Source organism: Leopardus geoffroyi, chromosome A3 (assembly GCF_018350155.1).
Source record: "Leopardus geoffroyi isolate Oge1 chromosome A3, O.geoffroyi_Oge1_pat1.0, whole genome shotgun sequence".
Lineage (NCBI taxonomy): Eukaryota > Metazoa > Chordata > Mammalia > Carnivora > Felidae > Leopardus > Leopardus geoffroyi.
Genome location: NC_059336.1, coordinates 100,728,773 through 100,751,231, shown reverse-complemented (window position 1 = coordinate 100,751,231; position 22,459 = coordinate 100,728,773). Strand labels below are relative to the sequence as shown.

General features: G+C 36.9%; 1 protein-coding gene and 1 long non-coding RNA gene across 7 annotated transcripts in view; one reads left to right on the top strand and one right to left on the bottom strand.

Annotated features, from left to right (window-relative positions):
• The window catches only part of IMMT (inner membrane mitochondrial protein), a 40,684-nt gene that overhangs the window by 7,846 nt on the left and 10,379 nt on the right, over positions 1-22,459 (top strand). The window contains exons 2-10 of one of the 6 annotated variants that reach the window (XM_045446743.1): positions 7,151-7,224; positions 8,220-8,409; positions 12,405-12,516; positions 14,256-14,354; positions 14,705-14,800; positions 17,393-17,529; positions 19,737-19,840; positions 21,087-21,222; positions 21,722-21,851. In XM_045446743.1, the coding sequence (XP_045302699.1) occupies positions 7,151-7,224; positions 8,220-8,409; positions 12,405-12,516; positions 14,256-14,354; positions 14,705-14,800; positions 17,393-17,529; positions 19,737-19,840; positions 21,087-21,222; positions 21,722-21,851 (1,078 nt within the window). Of the gene's footprint in view, positions 1-7,150; positions 7,225-8,219; positions 8,410-12,404; positions 12,517-14,219; positions 14,355-14,704; positions 14,801-17,392; positions 17,530-19,736; positions 19,841-21,086; positions 21,223-21,721; positions 21,852-22,459 lie in introns of all 6 variants that reach the window. The other 5 variants (XM_045446742.1, XM_045446740.1, XM_045446745.1 and 2 more) reach the window with 5 other exon arrangements.
• The window catches only part of LOC123581075, a 29,043-nt gene continuing 14,563 nt past the window's right edge, over positions 7,980-22,459 (bottom strand). The window contains exon 3 of the long non-coding RNA XR_006703585.1: positions 7,980-8,026. This is a non-coding gene — a long non-coding RNA (uncharacterized LOC123581075). The remainder of the gene's footprint in view (positions 8,027-22,459) is intronic.

The following is a 22,459-nucleotide window of genomic DNA, read 5'->3' as shown; positions in this document are numbered from 1 at the left end:
TTGGATTTCATCAGAATTAAAAATTTTTATTCATCAAAGGAGTGAAAAGAGTGGGAGAAAATATTTTCAAACCACGTATCTGATAAGGATCTAATATCCAGAATATGTAAAGAACTCCTACAGGTCAACAACTAAAAGACAACCCAAATAAAACATGGGGCAAGGGACTTGAATAGACATTAATCCAAACAAGATATATAAATAATTAAGAAGCACATGAGGGGCGCCTGGGTGGCTCAGTCGGTTAAGCGTTTGACCGCGGCTCAGGTCATATCTCATGGTTTGTGAGTTCAAGCGCCACATCAGGCTTGATACTGTCAGCACAGAGCCCACTTTGGATCCTCTGTCTTCCCCGCCCCCCTCTGCCCCTCCCCTGTGTGAGTTCTCTCTCTCAAAAATAAACATTAAAAAAAGCACATGAAAAGATGTTAAAAATCTGTTGACGTTAGGGAAATGCAAATCAGGTCCACAATGAAATAGCCATTTCATGCTCTCTGGAATGCCTATAATAAAAACAAAATAACAGGTGTCAGGATGTAGAGAAATTGAACCCTCCTACATTGCTGGTGGAAATGTAAAACGATGCAGAGTTAGACATAGAATTACCATATGACCCTGCAATTCCACCTCAACAAAAAATTGAAAACAGGTGTTCAAACTAACTTTCAGAGGAATATAGTGGTATTTACATACAGCACGTGTTGCTGATTTCTTAATTTGTACTGGTTGGTAATGATCCTTTGTAGCCCTTGGTTCTACTCTGGGCTCTTGGTTTCATCCCTTGAATTATCCTTCCTTTTCCAGAAAATATTCTTAATTTGGGTTTCCTGTGGGTCTTTTTGGGGTTTTCTCCATGAGACAAAAGCTACACCCACAAATATTAAGATGAAGCCCTTTGCCGTTTTGGACTCCCTGTGAGGCCGCTATGGAGTAAAACCCTTAAGATTCTCTGTAGCCCTGTTGTTTAACAAAAAGACTGTGGAAGTATCCCCTTAGGATTCCCAAGGGGCCTTTTCTGTGTGTGAAAAGATTCTGTGAAGAGCACCTCCTTAGAACTTTAAGGTCTTCAAGTATTTTTGCAGACTGGAAAGGCTGAGAATGAGAAACAGTTTTATTTTTGAAATCAAGTCCTAGCTCCTTAATATTTCCTTTAAATTGTACTTGAAAGCTAGACAGGTTTTGTGGCTTGTTTGAAACTCATTTTTACCCTTATACTCTGCTAAAAGAAACTAGTTGGTACTCTTGAGCATTCTGCTTGAAACTCTCTAGCTAAATCTTATCAGTTCATTAGGTATAGCTCCTAATTTTCTGTTTGTCATGCCTTACCACAGGTGACAACTTTGACAAACTTCAGACACCACACACAGAGATCCTTTTTCCTCCAGGTTTCCAAAACATTTTTCTCACTTTTCTGAAGCCCTCACCAGTGGTTTCCATGAAGACCATTAGGCTTCTGCTAAGTCTCTTCAAGGTCCTTCCAACTCTCACCCTCCATGCACCCCACATGCTTGATGTTGTACTGCAGCAGCCCGTTGCTTCTAGGTGCAAGTATCCATTTGGTTATGGTTATATAACAGATTACCCCAAACTTAGTGGTATTAAATAACATCATTTATTATCTTATAATAATAAATAATATGTATTATATAGGTAAAAATTATACAAATGAAAACATTGATTATATAAATAACATATTACATTTTAGTTCTGAAGATTTCTGGGCTGTGTTAGGAGATTTTTGAGGTCTCAAGAAGTTGCAAGGTTCCGGGGAAAATGGCAAGGTTTTGGAAAACCAGGTCAGATGGGAAATGTAATAATTTTTGGAAAATACAATTTGTCACAATGAATAAATGAACAAAACCCCCTAAAACCCACAATTGGTGATTATCAGAGTATAAGTGGATAAAAATGGATAATAAATGGATAAAAAGATAAAAAGAAGCATTTATCCTGCCTTAGGAACTGTACTTTGGGTAACCAAACTGTAGATAAGGAAAAATATCTCTTTGAAAAATATGTCAAATAATAAATGAAAAATAGTAGAATTACCACTTTTTGCAACTTCCAGTAAATTAATGGATCTAGACATTGTACATCAACACAGTTGATAACATCATAAAAAGAGAGATAACCAGCCTTTGAGTGCCTCCTGATGAGAGAACACGACACCACCTAAAGTTTTGCCAGAGAGAATAAACCTGAGTCTGAGCAGGTGTCTGGCTCTAACTCTGGTTTGCGGGAAATGCAGAAGACAGGATCATGTTAAATCGTATCTTAAGCAAAATCTAGTCTGTGGAAAATTCTACAGATCAAGTAACCCAGGTTCTTCAATAAATTAATTATTGGAGGGAAAACTCATAGATTAAAAGAGACTTAGAGATTTTTTTTTTTTTAAATAAGGTAAAACTGCGTATGGTATATGGGCTCATACTCATACTTGGGTGGTAAAACCATAAATTTCTGACTTTTACAACTGCTTTAGGATATTACATGCTACATATTGTTGGCTAATGAGTAGGATACTTAAATTTTTTAAAATCAAGAGCCACTGGTTTAGATAAACACCCTATAAATTTGAGTCATGATACAGTCATCATTTCTACTTTTTTCTCATACAGAAGTAGGAAACTTGATTGGTATCAATTTTTGGCCATAAAAGGTAATTTTTTTTCACATTTAATACACTCTTAAGTCAGGGTTCATTTTATAATGGTATGTTTAATTGAAAGCACTTTGATAGCTCAGCTTTCAAAAAAAAAAAAGGAATATCCAGAAAAATTCTGAAAAATAATAGTACTTAAGAGAGGACAAGCCCTACCAGATTAAAAGCTAATTCTTTCTTTAAAAAAAATTTTTTTTAATGTTTATTTATTTTTCAACGTTTATTTATTTTTGGGACAGAGAGAGACAGAGCATGAACGGGGGAGGGGCAGAGAGAGAGGGAGACACAGAATCGGAAACAGGCTCTGAGCCATCAGCCCAGAGCCTGACGCGGGGCTCGAACTCACGGACCGCGAGATCGAGATCGTGACCTGGCTAAAGTCGGACGCTTAACCGACTGCGCCACCCAGGCGCCCCTAATGTTTATTTATTTTTGAGAGAGAGCGAACAAGCCCGAGCGCAAACTGGGGAGGGGCAGAGAGAAAGGGAGACACAGAATCCGAAGCAGGCTGCAGGCTCTGAGCTGTCAGCACAGAGTCCGACGTGGGGTTCAAAGCCACGACTGAGAGATCATGACTTGAGCTGAAGTTGGATGCTCAACTGACTGAGCTCCCCAGGTTCCCCAAAAGCTAATTCTAAGATGCAGTAGTTAAAACATTGTAGAATTAGTGTAGATCAGTGGAACAAAATAAGAAATCTAAATGCAGCAAGGCATTTGGTGTGTTATAAAGGTGGCATTTCAAATTATTGGAAAAAAACTGATTGTTCAGTCTATGATTTAGGGATGACTGAATAGACATTTGGAAAAAATAAACTTGAATCCATATTTTACACTAATTTCAAAGATTTACATATTTAAAAAAATGAAACTATGAGAGTAGAAGAAATATTGAAGAATTACTTTATAATCTGAGGGTGGCTTTCTAAGAATATGAGAAAACCTAGAAGCCATATAAGAAAAGATTGACAGTTTTGCCTACATTAGTTTTTTGCATGGCATAAACTACCATGAACAAAGAAAAAATCAGATCACAAACTGGATAAAAACATTTGGAATTAGCAGACACATGGCTAATTTCTCTTTATATATAAAGAGAAAAGAATATGAAGAAGTTCAGTCTTATTTAAAAGTGGTCAAAACAGAGAAAGACAGATACCATGATTTCACTTGTGTGTGGAATCTAAACAAATGAGGGGTGCTTGGGTGGCTCAGTTGGTTGAGCGGCCGACTTCGGCTCAGGTCATGATCTCACTGTTCAGTTCATGGGTTTGAGCCCCATGTCGGGCTCTGTGCTGACCGCTCAGAGCCTGGAGCCTGCTTCAGATTCTGTGTTTCCCTCTCTCTCGGCCCTTCCCCTGCTCACGCTCTGTCTCTGTCTCTCAAAAATAAACATAAAAATTTTTTTAAAAAGGAATCTAAACAAATGAATAGATAGCAGAATCAGACCTATAAATACAGAGAATAACAGTTGCCAGAGGGGAGGGGATGTGCGATGGGGAAAGGACAAAATGGGTAAAGAGAACTGAGAGGCACAGAGTTCCAGTTATAGAATGAATAAGTCAAAGAAATAAAAGGTGTAGTATAGGGAATGTAGTCATTGATATTATAAAAGTGTTGTATGGTGACATGATAGCTACACTTGGGGTGAGCATAGCATAACAGAGTTGTTAAATCACTATGTTGTGTACCTGAAACTAATGTAACATTGTGTGTCAGCTATACTTAAAAAAAAGAAAAAGTGAAATGGTATATGGAAATGTTCACTGAACACTTTTATTTTAGGGAAAAAGTCCATATAAACAGCAATAATAAAAAAATAATAAAAGTCAAAGGATACAATCTGATCATTCATAGAAAAGTAAATAAAAATATCATAAATACATGAAAAGGTATATAGTCATAAAGGAAATGGTGATTAAAACTACACTGAAAGTGTGTTTGGAAGGCTGTGAGAAAACATACTCTCTCACTACTAGGGGACAGTTGGGCTACTCAGGCAATATTTATCAACATTGCAAATTTTACTTAAAGAATTGACCCAAAATGATGTAGATTTCCCAGGCAACATTATTTATTTTAACAAAAATTTAGAGTAACCTCACTGTCCATCAAAGGGGTTCTGGTTAAATACATTAAATAACATCCATACAATGGAATAATGAATTACACCCACTAGGAAGATTTAATTTACTGATACGATCTCAAATACATATTGTTGAATGAACTTTAGTTCAGAACTAGGTATGTATTATGGTATCTTCTGTAAAGGGAGTGTTTCAGGAATTCTCTGTCACAGAATATCTCTGGATATACAAGAAGCTTATAGCATTTGTTGATTACAGAGAGATCTGAGTGGCTGGGGGGGACAGAAGTGAGAGAGACCACCTTATATGCAACTAAATCTTTGGAATTTTTATTTAAAAATTTACATTTTAAGTTAATACTAGGAACTATAAACTTACAGTCACATCAGATAACATTCTATCAGCGGAGGGAAGAGGGTCAAAAGTAGAAGGTAGATGAAGAAACAGGTTAAAAAACAAGTTGATGTGAAATAGGGTATTCTTGAGTTTTAGTGTTCATTTGGTTTTGTACTTGGATTCACTTTTCCACTATTATGTTTGATGTTTCAGTTATCTAATTACTCACCGTTAACAGTGTCTTAACTTTTGGGGCACCTGGGTGGCTCAGTTATTTAAGTGTCCAACCTCAGCTCAGGTCATGATCTTGTGGTTCGGGAGTTTGAGCCCAGTGTTGGGCTGTGCTGACAGCTCAGAGCCTGGAGCCTGTTACAGATTCTGTCTCCCTCTTTCTGCTCCTTTCCCGCTTACGCGCTCTCTCTCTCAAAAAATTAAAAAAAAAAAAAAAGTGTCTTAACTTTTGAATACTTTTTTGTACCTCTGAAAGTAAAGAATAGAACCTTAAATAAATACAACTTTAGTGGTTTCCTAATATTTCTTTTCTAAGTCAACAAGATGGAGCTGTTGACCTATCAAAGTAGGTGCAGTTCTGTAAAAACTTCCGCATAACCCACTTTTTAAAAAAAATTTTTTTAATGTTTATTTTTATTTTTGACAGAGAGAGAGAGAGAGAGAGACAGAGCATGAGCGGGGGAGGGGCGAAGAGAGAGGGAGACACAGAATCTGAAGCAGGCTCCAGGCTCTGAGTTGTTAGCACAGAGCCCGACGATGTGGGGCTTGAACTCACACTGCAAGATCATGACCTGAGCCATCCAGGCGCCCCTACATAACCCACTTTATAGAATAGTAGGAAAACATGCCTTTCTATTAAATGCAGTAGAAAGATGTTGAGAATTCTCGATGTTAGGTAGCAATTGAAATACTTTTAAAATACCGACTATAACTGCTTTACATGTTGTAAAACATCTAGCTGCTTGTTTTGTTTTTTTTTCCTAAACGTGTTGTGACATTAATGTTTACCTTTAGGCTTTGGCAAATAGAGTGTAAATTGCAACTGTAATTCTAGAGTAATTTTATGTGTCCTTTGATCAATACTTCTAAAAGAAAGTTTGTGTTTTTCTGACATTCTTTGAATGCAATTTCATCAAGAAACCTAGAGAACACATTTTTCCCCTTTGACTTGTTGCAGTTTGATTTTCTACTTGGTATAAAGAAAGATTTTGTTGATGCAATAAATTTGAAATTTCAGATTGATTGCTATGAATAGCTTTAAATTTATCAAAACCTTCCCCAATGGTATTTAGATACGTGTTCATTTGTTTTATTTGAGGGATCTGCATATTGTTAAGAAACATTTGCATTTATGTGCTTTACTTTGATTAAAACAAATTTCAAAGTGTTGGTCTGATCATTTGCTTTTGGGTAAAAATAGATTAGTAGTTACATGGAGGTAATTACTGAGCATTTACAACATTGACATTTTTTTCTTAAAATTATTGGCTTTTAGTTTAATTATACACTATGCAAAAACCAAGATGTACTTTTAGATTTAAATGAGTGTCTGTAGGAATTGACTGGCCCCATAGTTATCGTATAGACGGGATAAGATAAATTTTTCTGGATAAATTAACCTAAGATTGGATCTCTCCCCTGAATGGATTTGTATACATCCTACAATGTGGTGTTTTGTATGGGTGATTTTTCAGATGTCTAAAGTTTACAAAGTAAAAATAGATATTTTATGCTATTGTTTTACTTTTTCTTGCCAACTAGAAAAGCATGTGGCAAATTCCAGTTGTATCCAAGAAATAATTAGCATACATAACACTTGAAAGTGCTAATTGATCATAATCTGATAATTTTTTTAATCTTAAAAATTATCTAACCTGAACCTTGGGGTACTGGAAGCATCACTCTTGTTAAGGGTCTATAAGTTAATTTCTCAAAGTAAAATAATTTTTTGTTTAACAAAGACATTTGTAATAAAAATTCTTCATCTGAGTTACCACCCTAAAAGCATCCCAGATTCCTTGTGCATTGGTTGTGACGTTTTCTCTTTCCTCTCTAGAGCTGTCTCTGTGGGAAGTTTGTCCTACGTCCATTACGACCATGCCGTAGATATTCTACTTCAGGCAGTTCTAGGTATGTGGTCTCCCTGTCAACAGACTTTTAACTGTTGTTGAGGGATGTGTGTGCATATGTGTTTTCCATGAATATGGGAATAGCTGCTTAAAATTTTTTTGTTAAGGGGTGTAGACACTGGAGGTTTGCTGTAATATTTTTGGAGCATTATTTATTTGTAGGTGAAAATTTGTTATGATCCTCCTTTTAGTTCTTTTGTAGTTGGGTGACATCCAAGGTAGACAGCCTCCCTCCCTCATGTGCTGTCTTCCATTCTGTGGCAAATAGATGTCTATTTAGTACTTAGCACATTGTAACTTCAAACGTGTTTGTTTTATTTGATATTTATATTGTCTTTCTTTTGTAAAGGGTTTATTTTACTGTATTTACAGAAATGTTATTAAGGAGAGAGGAGCTTTGAAAGTATTTCTTTTCTGGGTTCAGAGGAAATCTTGTGATTGTGGACATCTTGAAAATTTTTTAACGTCTTGAATTTTAAGGTTACTTAATTCTTCCTACTCTAGATATTACTGTACTTAAAAAAATGTAGTTATCCATAAATGTTATTTCCTATTGCAGATATGTTTTATTTTAAAAAAAAATTTTTTTTTTCAACGTTTATTTATTTTTGGGACAGAGAGAGACAGAGCATGAACGGGGGGGGAGGGGGGGGTGCAGAGAGAGAAGGAGACACAGAATCGGAAACAGGCTCCAGGCTCTGAGCCATCAGCCCAGAGCCTGACGCTGGGCTCGAACTCACAGACCGCGAGATCGTGACCTGGCTGAAGTCGGACGCTTAACCGACTGCGCCACCCAGGCGCCCCTATTGCAGATATGTTTTAAAGCAAATCAGTGAAAGATGATGTGCAGCTATAGAAATAAACTTGGCTGCTGAAATCTGAATCAGCAGTGGAGAGGTAGAGGTTAGGGGTCTTTAAGACCCTTACCATTGGTCTAAGGAAGTTGGTGTGGGAGAGCCAAAGAATATAAATGTGTTTCCTATTTCTCTCACTTAGGTTGTCTCCTGGCAAAATTGCGGGAGCTGGCCTTTTGTTTGTTGGTGGAGGTATTGGTGGCACTATCCTGTATGCAAAATGGGATTCCCATTTTCGGGAAAGTGTAGAGAAAACCATACCTTACTCAGACAAACTCTTTGAGATGGTTCTTGGTTCCCCACCTTATCCTGTTCCATTGCCAAAGAAGCCGGTAAGAGTCATAAAAATATTTCAGTTTATCCTACGGAATACTTGTAAAAGCATGTTGTTTTCATCTTGAAAATATGTGTATAATTAAGTAGAATTTTCCAGATGTGTGTTTGTTAGTTTTCTTTAACATTAATCTGTAGAGTTGGATTTTTATCCCTTTGGAGTTAAGGGTTCTCATTAAGTACCCACCACATAGAAAATAATTGCATGGCACACGAGGGTAAATGGAAGAGGCCGATTGGGCAGAGGTAACTGTGTCTGCCCTGTGGACGGAGAGTGTTCTCTGACAGCCTTCACTGTTGCAGCTATCAAGCTGTGACTTAGAACACTAAAAACATAAACATAGAATGGTCATGACACAGAACCCAAGTGGTTCTAGTTAGTACTGGCTCTTTTTAGACCACAAAACAAGAGTCACAGAATTTTGAGCTACTTACTGATTGGTTGATAGGAGTATCTTCTGGTATTTCTGGGACTTGGTGCATATTCAGAGTATCACCTCCCCCCGCCCACCCCAAATCAGGCCTAAAATTTTTTTAAACATCTTAAATATTCTTCATTCAAACAACTGCTTTGAATAAAAATTTACAAAAGAGATTGTGGATTTTTGCTGATTTAGCCTTGGGTGTTTATGCTGTGAGGCTGGACATAGCTGACTCCTTCCTTAGAAATTGGGTGGATTTCTTTTCTCTAGGGTAGCCTACAGACCAGTCCTGTAACAAAGTTTTAATATTTGGAAAAGCAAATGTCTTCTCACACCCTCCCCCAGCCCTATCATACTTTTTCAAAACAGTCTTCCACATCATTTATTCTTCCACATGAACTTTAAAACTGCTGTGTTTGCTGGCCAAGAGAGGCAGTTTTGCAGCTTTAGTAGTCAAGGAACAATTCTGTGGATTCATTCTAAAATGTTGGGTCTATTTGAACTTACATGACCCAGGAGAAATGGTTGGGCGTAATTCTAGGAGCATGGAGACAGGCTGAACAGTTCAGAGTAGTGTTCTTTTCTTGCTTGACATGACTTCAAGTGTCATTTTTCGTAGATGATTTGTCTGTCTCTCTCGTCATGGCCTCTAGCTATCTTGCTGAACATTCCTACTTGGATTACTTGGCAGGTCCATACTGTACTACCTCAAGAGTTACACTCTTCCTGATTTGCTTTTTTTGTGTTAAAGATAGTGCCATGCTGTCACATAGTTAGGTTAGGATTCTTGGATTCATCTTCATAGTTGCCTATATTTTGTTAGCTGTCCTATCTTGTTTAATCTCTGATGCTAATTTTTTTCCTGCATTACTACTGTCCTTATCCCATTTCTGACCTTTATCATCTCCAAGCTAGACCTGTTTCTTTGTGCCCCCAACCCTTTCTTTCCAGTCTCCACCCCTGAGATCTCTCCCCACCCCACATCATAGCCTAGGCCATCCTCTTGACCAGTATCAGAGAATCTTCTAAAATAAGTGCTATCACATTTTCATGATATTTTCATGATATCACTTAATCAGCAAGTTTTATACATTTCTTATTGTTTGAAAGACGGAGACTGTAGAATGTAGAGAGACTTTCGAGATTGTTTCATGTTCTAAGGAGAGTAGAACCAGGAGTGGTTAAAAGTGAGCCTAGGAGCTGCTTATTTGTTCCTTTATTTTCTGTAGTTTATGGTTTTTGATGGTGTTCAGGTTGATATTTAACACACTTAGCAGTCTGGCTCTTACTTACCTTTCCAGCCTTGTCTCCAATCGTCCTGCACATAAATCCTTGGCTTTGTGCCAGTTTACGTTGCAAATATGCCTTGTGCTTTCCATTCATTTATTCAGCAGATGTCCATCAAGTGATTATTATGTACCAGGCAGTGTTTCAAGGGCCTGTGTTAAAGCAGAGAACAAAGCTGCTTTCCATTTGCACAGTTTTTCCGTTAGTGGTCTTGTACCCATAGTGACTTCCTTTCTTTTGCCTACTAATATTCTCTTTAAGACCTGCATCCTTCACTGCATCCACCAAAGTGTATTTTCTCACCTCTGAAGTACAGTAGCAGGTAATGTTTTTATTTTTTAATTTTTACTATTTATTCATTCTCTACTCACATATTATTACCAACTTGTTGCTTTTAGAAACTGCATTTTACATTTTATTTCACGATAATCCTTTTTGTGCCGAAGTGATTATTTATGCACAGATCATAAATATTGAGAGAAGATAAACTTAAAATCTTTTTGATGGACATGGAATAAGATCTGCCTAAATGGAGACAAATGTTACTTTCCTGGATGGGACTTAATACCATAAAAAATGTCATTTTTCTCTAATATATGCATTTCTCTCAAGTTTCCCTTAAATTTGATTAGAAATTTGAGAGAGAAATTTAATTTTGAGAGAAATGATGTTTGTATAGCTGTATATACATACCACATACACATACATCTAATAAGAATTCTAATGAATTTTTCTACATGTTGAAGAATCAGATAAGATGATTTTAACGTTCACATGAAAGGATTAAGTAATGTACAAAACTAGCTAAGAACATTTCAGAACAGTGTTGGGGTGGGGAGGGGTCAGAGGACACTTGCTTTTCCAGGTAATTGGACTTTGTTATAATCCTACTTTAATACAACAGTAAGGTTTTGACACAGGATTGGAAATAAGAGGAATGGAACGACCTAGTGTGGAAATAGATCTTATTTATACACAGATACACGTACGTACACGTTTATTGTGAAAGTGTGAATTGCTAGATCCTTCTGTGAAAGTGATCTGTTAATATCTTCTAAAAATATACAACCTTTTTGACCCAGCACTTCCTCTTTTTTGGCAAACTGTCCCGCAGAGACCACACTATAGTACCCTTCAGTTACATGGACATGGATGTTTCACAACAACAACAACAAAAAAAGCAGAAAACAACTTGAATGTTCCAAAATAGAATGGTTGACCAAATTGTGGGGTTTACAACTACATTAAGATATGCAATTAAATTAGAATATTATGCAACTAAAAATAATTTCTTGACCTGGAAGAGACTGTCCACGGTACATTATTAAATGAGAACAAAAACAAGAACTGAGTTACGTGGTAATTTGTATATTATAACCCTACTTTAGTTTGTTTAAAAAATGAAAAATTGTATATGTGTATACATACCTGAGCTTATTCTCAGGGGTGGAAAGATAGATTTCAGGCTATTGGCAGTGGCTACCTGAGAGTGCTGGAAGGGAAGGGAGCAGTAAAGGCATGTCTCGGTATTAGTTTGCTTGTTATAGTGATCATGTATTTCATGATTTAAATGATAAAAATTTAATAAAAGAAAATGCATATATTTCCAATTTCCGGTAGTGACAGAGATCAGAACTATTTCTATTATATTTGAGTAGTCCTGTTAGAGATATCTGAGTCCCCTTGTCAAGTTCTGGCAAAATATTTTGGTACTCTGTAACTTTTGCCAGTATATCGTCTGTCAGTCTTGTTAATGAATAAGGCCTTAAATTTGAGGCAGATGGTAACTGAGAAAGAGAAAAGTGGATATTAAAATTGGGTTGTGTATTTTAGTGTGCAATTGCATGAATCTGGGAGATTAAAGAAACAAACTTTCGGTTTTACTCAGACCCTCTGAAAATTACTTGTTTCTAACTGAATGTATACACAACGCAACAACATTTGATTTAGAAAGCAGATGGAAATGGTCTTCTCAGCGTTGTATGTGGAAAAGAAATGGTGTTTAAAGGGAAGGTTCTACATCATGTACTTTATTGGTTGCCCTAAGAAAACCTTTGTTACTACGAAAATGTGGGCCAGTCATTTGGAATGAAGTTTTGGGACTGCATTTTTCTAGGATGATGACTTCTCTTCCCTTACTGTGGTTAATAAAATACATTATATTGTAAAGTGTTAACTTTGTATGAAAAGCCTGAAAGACTTTTGTAATAATACAAGTTACAGTATGCTGCCTTAAAAAAAAAATAATATTGTATCTGAAATGTTACCTGTGTTTTATTTCCAAGAGTGAGTCTGGTCCACTAAAAATCTCTAGTGTATCAGAGGTAATGAAAGAGTCTAAACAGCCTGCCCCTCAAGTACAAAAACAGAAGGGAGACATTCCAGCTTCAACAACAGGTACTTACATTTAGAATCCTTTTTTTTAAATTATAGGTAAATGAACTGTTTTAATGTATTTGTACTCAGAGTCAAGAGGGGGCCCCCACCCCACGTTCACTCTTCTGGTCCCTAGTTCTTACCCTGGGAAAGGAGTGTTCATTCACACCTGTCATTTTGGCACTCATTTTAGAGGAGTTGAATGGGATATGGAATTGGACCTCATTCTGAATAGCTACTGAGTGAGGATAACAGCAAGAATTGTCTTGCCTGCAACACTTTCTCTTTCTTTCTTCTTAATATTTATTTTGAGAGAGAGAGAAAGAATCCTATGCAGGTTCCATGTTCAGCATGGAGCCCGACGAAGGGCTCAATCTCATGACTGTGAGATCATGACTTGAGCCAAAATCAAGAGTCAGGTGCTTAACCAACTGCACCACCCAGGTGCCCCAATATTTTCCTTTTATGTTTTTCCCCTCTGACTCCTAGTCTTTTCTCCTCTTTGAATTTTAAGATTTATTCTCTTTTCTTACCTCTTTACTGTTTCTTTCTCCTCTCAGTGATGAAAGTGTCTTGGTCTAGCTGTGGTCTGGGGATTTTTTTTTTCCTTAATGAGTTACCAATAATTTATATGGCACTTACCTAACTAACCTGCTCAGTATACATTTGAACTTCTATGTTCCTCCTTAGTCACTTTTGTCCTTGATTAAACCTCTTTGTTTTATTCACATATTCACTAATTGTCTACTATATGCCAAATATGCTTTTAGGCACTGGGGCTATAGCAATGAACAAAACAATAAAAACAAACACAAACTCTGCAAATATTCCTTAGTGGGATGAGGAGAAGAAAATCATATAAATACATGTGAAGCGTATAGGATGTCAGAAGTGATGTGTTGGGGGCAATATTGCAATTTAAAATGGCGTGGGCAAAGACTAGAAAGAGATAAGGGAATAAGACATATATAAAAGGCTGGTGGGAGAAAAGCATCCCACACAGAGGGATTAGCTAGCGAAAAGGCTTGGTGTATTTACCTAGTAAGGAGCATATGAAGCTGGAGTGGAGAAGAGAACAGTAGCAAATGAGGTCGAGAGGAAGCAGAAAGCCTATTGTGGTACTCTTTGGAGGCCGTTACAAGAATTTTGCTTCATATTCTGAGTGTGATGGGAAGGTATTAGGGGGGTTCTGAGCCAGGGTATTGATTGATACCTGACTTTTAATAAGATCAGTGGCTTTGGTGGAGAATAGATAAAGGGATCAAGAGCAGAACAGAGAGACCAGTTAATAGGTTTTGTGATAATCCAGCTTTATCTCTTAAATGAGGCTTTCAGTTTAATTTTTTTTCTCTCTATTCTGTTGCTCTTTTTTCCCCCCTGCCTTTCACCTCTAGAATTACTCATTTTCTCTTCCCACACTTGTTTATAAGCTCTTAAATTTCTTCAGCCTTCCTTTCTTCTTTTTGTGTTTAGAACTGTCATCCTGTTCTTGCTCACACCTCTTCTCTCTTCTCTACCACTCTTAGAAAATATTTTTTGGTTATCTGCTTTGTTACTACTTTTCTGTGTTATGTAAATCTTATGCGCGTGTCTTATATTTTAAGATTTAATGCCATTTAATACTGTTACTGGAAGCCTTGCCTGGTGCTAGTAGTAGTAGATTCCTATATGCTTCTTTGTTAACCCAGGAAACTATAAATACCATGAGTAACGTATATTTGTAGGACCTACAGCGGCAGCTCAAATTATTTCTGCAGCAGGTGATACACTGTCAGTCCCAGCCCCTGCAGTTCAACACGAGGAATCTGTAAAAACTGATCACCCTGGAATTGAAGGAAAATCCAAACCTACAGCTTCAGGTAGTTTATTTATATTTGTGGTTTTATAACGATTTGCTCATCAGAACTATTTAATGCCTAGGCAACCTCTAGACAGTATGTATATACCCATATATACTGGTTTTATTTACAGTCTTGCTTAGGGAATTTTTTAAATTTCAGAGTCTGTGTAAATCTTTTAAAGCAACAGGTTTAGAGCTGACGCCCTGTTTCTTCATGTTGGAATCATTGATGATGTGGTTTTAGAATCCTGATGACAAAAATGCCCTCAGTTGATAGAGCTGGCAAGTACAGTGGTGTTTTTATGCCCCTGTGAGCTATTGAAATTCTGTGCTGAAATTTGATTTCCTCTTATTTACTTTTGCTGCAAGAGGAAGCATCCTCAACTTCTGTACGGGAGCGACCACCCGAAGAAGTTGCAGCTCGCCTTGCACAGCAGGAAAAGCAAGAACAAGTTAAGATTGAGTGTATGTAAACCAGATGGCTTCTTAAGTACTTTGGGTCATCTCCATCAGTTGCTGTCTTCTTCAGTCATTGGCACACATTTCCTCTGTCAGCTAGTTTGGTTTCTTCAGTGGCATTTCTCCATGCACCACCTTTATTTCATCATTTGTATTCTTTCCATTTAAACTTCTTTACCCAGGTGGCAAAGGCATTCTTAGTGTACATCTGGAGAAAATTCCAAATAACAACTTTCTCCATTTGTGTTTATTAGGGTTAGTGCTAAAGAGTCTGTATTCTAGGGAACAGAAATTGTTTATGTTTTAGCAACTTGCTGAAGAGTCTTTCAATTGTTTAACTCCAGTATTTGTGCAGGTCAGAATGGTTCCTGCTCTGCTTTATTACCAATCTCTGGACTCTCTCTGTAGTAGCCCCCTTATCTGACATTGGTGGAGGATGGAATATTGTATATATGGCTGGTTTCCAGCTAACTGAAGCATATTCCTTTTTAAGTTTCGACTTTATGGTAAACTTTTTGATGGTTCTAGAAAAAGATGTTAGATACCTAAAAACATATTTTCCTCTCTTAAAGAAGGCATAGGTAACATAATTTATTGCACTGTGCTGCACAGTGATCTCTGTAGGTAGGGGATATGTAGTTGTTGCCGGATTGAGAGAGGTTTGTTTTAAAGTCTTATGGCAGCTGTTTATAGTTTTTATTTGTCTCTCTCCATCACGTATTTCTGCTTGTCTGTCCTGAGTGGTTCCTGTTTCCCTTCTAATGCATTGGTTCTGACCTATGCTGAGGAGGCAGGTTTGTTAGAATTGTGTCAAGAGTGGAAGGGACAGAAGGGCTTCAGTTTGGCTGCTTGGATTTTGGTCGTGTTTTTGTGTTCCTCTGAGTTCTTGGCCATGGTTACAAATAATTGAGAATGTTGAATAAAGACTTGTAAATAAGTGAAATATTTCTGTACTCCCACTTCCTGGGAGAATTTTTCCTGAATTCAAGTCAAGATTATATTTTTCTTTTATTCATATTTTTATACTTTTCACTTTTCCCCTTTTATTATATGGACACCTTGGAGTAAGTTGTAAATCCAAGATGGCGATGTCTGTTTCATTGTGCTCTTTGTTGTTGTTCAGTTCTTATATTTCATTTTGGGCAAAGTGGAAATTTTAAGGATTTTGTCTATCACCTCTTAGTTTTCTCCCAAGCTTTCCTTTAAGAATGTATGCGTTTGTAATTTTTGTCAAGAATCAAAGCACACAAAATCAAGTGGAACTACATCGAACTAAAAATAAAAAAGCTTTTGTATGGCAGAAGAAACAACTAACAAAATGAAAAGGCAACCTATGGAATAGGAGAAAAGTTGATACACAAAATATATATGGAACTCCTACAACTCAATAGCAAAAAAAAAACCGCACAAAATAACAACAATAACAAGGAATCAAAGTACAGTGAATAGACTCTTAAAGAAGACTTCGAGCCTGTGGGCCGCTGTGAAGTAGTATACTGTTGTTTGTCACACCGCTTCGATGTGACCCCATTAATTCATGCATGTTCTCTCCCTGCCTCTTTTCCTCTTTATAACCCTCTCTTCATATCCCGTGTCTTCAGAACCTCAACTTCACATCCGTAGCTTTGTATTTTCTTGTCAGCACCTTGCTCCTTCTGTTTTTGTTGCAGAGGTACCACAAGTGGTTCCTAGGTTCCGCTTGTTCTAGTTTATGCTGCTTTTGCCTAGAATCACCTTCTGTTTTTGTCTCAACTGCCAAATATTTTTGCCTTTTTTAAAAATCATCTGTTATCTGATATAAATTACTGTTCTCACTGGCTTTCTTCAAATTAATCATTTTGCCATTTTAGCATTATATCTAATATCCCTTGCTTTATTTATTTTTTTAATTAGGTTTCTTTTTGATTCCTGAAGCAGCAAATAGAAATATGATCTTAATAGGTCGTAGCCTCTTGAACACCAGTGTCTGGCTGTTTCCTGAGTTCTTTTGTAGCAAAACACTTTCCATTCCCAAACCAACTTTTCTTTTTTATTTGCATGTTTTCTTGTCTTTTTCTTTTTCGTTTTCTTGTGTGTCTGTCATGTGTATGTGTGTACGTGTGTGTATATATACATAACTTGCTAGGAGTATCCTTTCCTCCTGAGTAGATGAAGTGGGTACCTCTTTTTCCCTGTGGTTCTATAAGATCATTATTTAAACTTAAAAATGCTGGTGGTTATGCTAAATTTATAGCCTCTGATAGCTAAAAGGGGCTATAGTGTCCTAAACTTTGTTCCTCCTTTTTGAAGTATATGGTAGCTGCCTTTAAGCATTTTTTTTCTTAAAAAATCCCCAAACACTTTTTATTTTGAAAAAATTCAGTTCTACATAAAAGTAAAAATAGTATAATGAACCCCCATAGGTGTTTCCACCAGATTTGGTAATTACTAATATTTTACCATACTTTCAAATGAAACTGATTCTCTCAGTCTGTATGTTTTTTTGTTTTTTACATTTTTGGGGAAAGCAATGGAAGGCTCAGTAGGATAGGCAGGGAATTTTAAAATAAAGTTATTTAGGAAGGAGGGATTTGTTTTCTAACGGTTTTTGTATTTCAGCGGTAGCTAAGAGCTTAGAAGATGCTCTGAGCCAAACTGCTCGCATCACTCAACAGGCCATCATAGCCCAGAATGCCGCGGTGCAGGCCGTCAGCGCACACGCCAGCATATTGAAGGCAGCCATGGACAATTCTGAGGTAAGCCAGAGAATGAGTAGACTTGTGGTATTTAAGACCGATTTTTCTACCATGGGCTTTCTCTCACTAAGTGAAGACTGTCTAGGGTAATTGTTATTTTTAAATAAACAAGGCAGGAAAAAACCTTTAAGTGTTGTTTTTAATGAATTTTATGTAATTCTTTACATCACAACAGTGATATGGTACAAGAATTAGGTCAGATTTTTTGCTTTCATACATTAACAGTGCTTGAATTTGTTGTGTTTTTTTGCTTTAAAATTGCCAACCACTTTCTAAAATAAACTTTTTATTTTGAGATACTTTTAGATGGATGCATAGTTGTAAGAAATAGTACAGAGATCCCATGTACCCCAAAATACCAGCTATTTTTTTTTTTAATTTTTTTTATTAAAAAAAATTTTTTTTAAGTTTATTTATTTTGAGAGACAGAGCACAAGCAGGGGAGGGGCTGAGGGAGAGACAGAATCTCAAGCAGACTCCGCACCATCAGCATAGAGCCCGATGCGGGGCCTGAACCCACGAACTGTGAGATCATTACCTGAGCCGAGATCAAGAGTCGGACATTTAACCGACTGCCACCGAGGCACCCCTATATCAGCTATTTTAAGTGCTTATGCTGATTATTTAATTTACACTGAACACTTCAGAGAATAATTACATTAATTTAAAAATATAATACTGGGACTTAATAAATTTCTTTTATAATTATATTCAGTTATTCAGTATATAAAAAACATATCCTGACACCAGGTTATTTAAAGAGTAAAAATAAATATGTAAGCTATGAATCTCAGGGATCAGGATCATGTATGATCAGTGAAATTTCTTTGCCACTAGAACTGTGTGCTTAAAAAATTTAAACAGACTTCGTGTTATTTTATTCCTATGTACATACATAACAAAAAGTTAAATTAGAGCTCTGATGTAAACAGCCAGAAATTACAACCTTTAAAACTTAAAATTCTGGTTTATTCAAAGTCCAAGAAAAAAATGTAAATTTCAGTCCGAATTCAATCAGGAAAGTGGAAACCACACAGAGAATGCCTAATATTTTGGTTATACAGGTGTGGGAAGGCTGGATGTTGTATGATAATCAGGAAGTTGGGTTTGATCCCAAGTGTACTGGTATCTTTCAGAAGGACACTTATTGGAAGTTTTAAATGCCCATGGTATTTACTTTGGTGGAAGGCTACATAAGAGAGTATTTCCTCCTCCCAGTGAACACATATAGTGCATGTGAATTAGATAATATGAAATCTATTGAAATCAAGATTTTACAACTAAAGGACATTTTATATTAGTGGTTAACTAGATTAGGGAGTATTAGCTGGTGTTAACAAAATAATCAGAAACATGTATGAACGCAAGTTTTGAAATGTTAATAGATTCCAACTTCTGTTTTGTCCAATAAAAAACCTGCAAGTGCACAAGGACTCTTAGTGAATTGCTTTCTTAAAGCAGTGTTTGGAAACCGCTGGACTTGGCTTGATGGTAGGGGAGTCTGGTATCTATTCTACAGAACAGCTTATGCTTGGACCTCTAGACAGTTTTTTAAGACTTTTGTGTGTGTGTGTGTGTGTATATATATATACACATATATATATTTAATTTCATAAAATGTTAACATATACATATGTAATTACATTATATACATAATTACATTATATATATGTAATTAACATTTTATGAAATTCAGCCTAAGGGGGAGTGGGTTTGACAATAATTTTCACTTTACAAATTACAGAGGGTATTTAGGATAATGTTTTAGAGGAATAAGGACTCCACAAGTGTGTAAACTTTCTACTTAAACTGTGATTTTTGGTAGACCTGCAGTGAAGGAAATTTTAAGTATTGGTGCTTCGTTGCAGAATAATTTAATCAGCAAATAATTTATGAAGTTACTGTTCTTATTAGCCTTTTCTGCTTCATTTCTCCTTTGGAGAATCTAATAAAAATATCATCTCTTCTTAGAAAATGTGTATATGCATGAGAACACAGTCTTTTACAGTTTTGGTGGTTGCTGTTGATAAGGGTCTTGGACTTCTTTGATCCTAACCATGAACTTTAGATTAAGAGATCCTGCTCTGATGAAATCTTATATATAGGTTTTTACCGTTGAATTTAATATCCTTGTTTCTAAATTTAGCCACATTGGCCTATCCTAGGTCAGTAAAAGCAGTTATTCACATTTTATACATTTTGTTTAGGTTGCAGGTGAGAAGAAGGCGGCTCAGTGGCGCACGGTGGAGGGTGCATTGAAAGAGCGCAGAAAGGCAGTCGACGAGGCTGCTGATGCCCTTCTCAAAGCCAAGTAATTACTCATGGACTTTAACAAGTAATTAGGGCCTCCTGGTGGCTTTCTTTGGGCTGGGTTTTCTTTGTACTGTCTGTATAGAAAGAGGAGGCAGAGAGACCCTTCCCTCCCTTCACCTGTCCTTGATCTGTATTGGTATCAGGAACACAGAGCCTGAAAAAGGAAAGAGGGAATAAAATATAATTAGGCCAAAGTAAGTTTAGCCATGACCTATATAAAGGATCTTGTATAAAAAGCAGTTTTTCTTTAGATTATTGCTTGGGTGATGTAGCTCTACAGATTTCCTGAGAGTCTACCATAATTTCAAGATTTTTCAGGGGTGGTTTGGACGGTTTTATCAGAATCTTGACAGTATGTTACAATCTCTTTGCCTTATCTAAAGTAGGAAGCAGTAGGTCTGTAATAGGTCTAGTTTTATGCCACCTTGGGCTTGATTCCTGGAAGTTGGCTAAAACTAGGTCAAGCATTCCAAGTATACGATCCACCTCTTATTATGGAAACTTACATTTGACAAAAAGTTCTTAACATTTTGGGATCGTGGTCATTCAAAGTGATGCTGTCATTGTTAACAAAATATTATCGATGGAGAAAGAGAAGCCTAGTAAAGCCAAAATATCTTTTAGGAGACTTAAGACGTTATGCTCACATCACTCGACCATGAGTCGGGGCTCTTGAGTTCTGTGTTTTGTGGTGGGTAGGCCACAGTTCATCCAGTTTGTGGAACATTTTGAATCATGATAGCTCCCTGAGACCCAGCTTTTGCTCAGTGAGCTCTTTGGCCTCCTCCCTTGCTGTTGTCTTCCTTAAGCTCTCATTGTCAGGGGAATCAGCCTAATCCCTGAAAAAGCTGCTGTTTATTGAGTGCACTTGAAGTGGCAGGCACTGTGCCAGGTTCTTCTCATCAGTTAGTTTTAATTCCCTCAGAAAGGTGAGCAACAGAGGAGAGGCTGATCTGGAGTGGAATCCAGGTTTGTCTGGTTCTGAAGCCTGTGTGTTTCCCTCTATACCACGCCGCTTCTCTGGTTCACCGTAGTAAATCTGGCTTCTGACCAAGCTGTTTTCAGTTGTTTTGTAAGGAAAGCTTCTTTGCGTATATTTATTATGAAAACGCATTCAGTAATTTCTTTCAAATTGTATTTTTATCATAGACTTTTAACAGTTATGTGTTATATTGACATCACAGTCTTTGATAAAGTTGGTAAGAAATAATACTAGATCTTTGTTATGCTTTATTGATTTCCAGAGAAGAGCTAGAGAAGATGAAAGGTGTAATTGAAAATGCAAAGAAAGAAGAGGTTGCTGGGGCCAAATCTCATATCACTGCTGCAGAGGGGAAACTTCACAACATGATAGTTGATCTGGATAATGTGGTCCAAAAGGTTGGTTTCTTCGGTCTTTCACAGCATTTCAGCATTTTTAAATATAATCCTTTAGTCAAAGGATTTGAAGAATTCAGGAAAATAATAAGATTCCTATCTCTTTCCTTTTTCCCCTGTGAAGAATATTGTTACTGGTTTTAAAAACTTACTTGGAATGTCCATTATAGTGATACTTTTTATGATAGGCAGCATTTTTGGTCATGGTTATTAAATGAAAATTTTCAGATCTTCTGCCTTCATTTATGTAGTCTATATGGGTAGTTTCCTGCGACCCAGAGAAGGAGGGACAGGGGGATAGTAAGTTGGAAAGGCGCCTGTCCATAGTATTTGAATAGAATTACAAGGCTTATGTTCCTTTGAGCTTCAGCGTTCTCTCTGTTATTTATATATTCCCAGCCAATATTGTGTAAATAATGTAAATATACTTTACTTTATCTTTCTTTGGATGCTTATGGTATTTTGTCTTCACTTTAACCACATACATCTTGTATTTATTTAGGTCCAAGCAGCTCAGTCTGAAGCTAAGGTTGTGTCTCAGTATCATGAGCTCGTGGTCCAAGCCCGGGATGACTTTAAACGAGAACTGGACAGTATTACTCCAGAAGTCTTGCCAGGGTGGAAAGGGATGAGTAAGTACAACTGAACTGTTGTTGATACTTTTCTGTGTTTGTTTTATTTTTTATAGTTTTTTTAAAAGTTTATTCATTTTGAGAGTGAGCAGGGGAGGGGTAGAGAGAGAGGGAATCTCAAGCAGGCCCCACACTGTTGCATGGAGCCTAATGCAGGGCTCAAACTCATAAACCGTGAGATCATGACTCGAGCCAAAACCAAGTGTTGGATGTTCAACCGACTGAGCCATTCATGTGCCTCACTGTTTTTGTTTTTTAATAGCTGTTTGACTAAACTTGCTTCAGCCCCATTCGTCTAATCCAAACCCCTGTGGTATGCATATCTCGTGCGGTGTACAGTATGGTGTTTGTTTGCCACGTTTTATTTCATTCACAGCCGTGGTAGGTGACACACTTGTGACAGTATTCCCATGGTTTTAGTCATGGTAGACACAAGTTCCAGCCAGCGTGTAATCCTGTAACCCATGATTCTGCTACTCAGGAAAAAGGAAAAAAGAGTTTAGGACCCAAGTAAGTGAGAGTGGCATTATAACCTTAAATCTGTTAAATATTATATATATGTAAAATTATTCAAAGCCTTTGGTACTTTACAAATATTAGTAATGAAT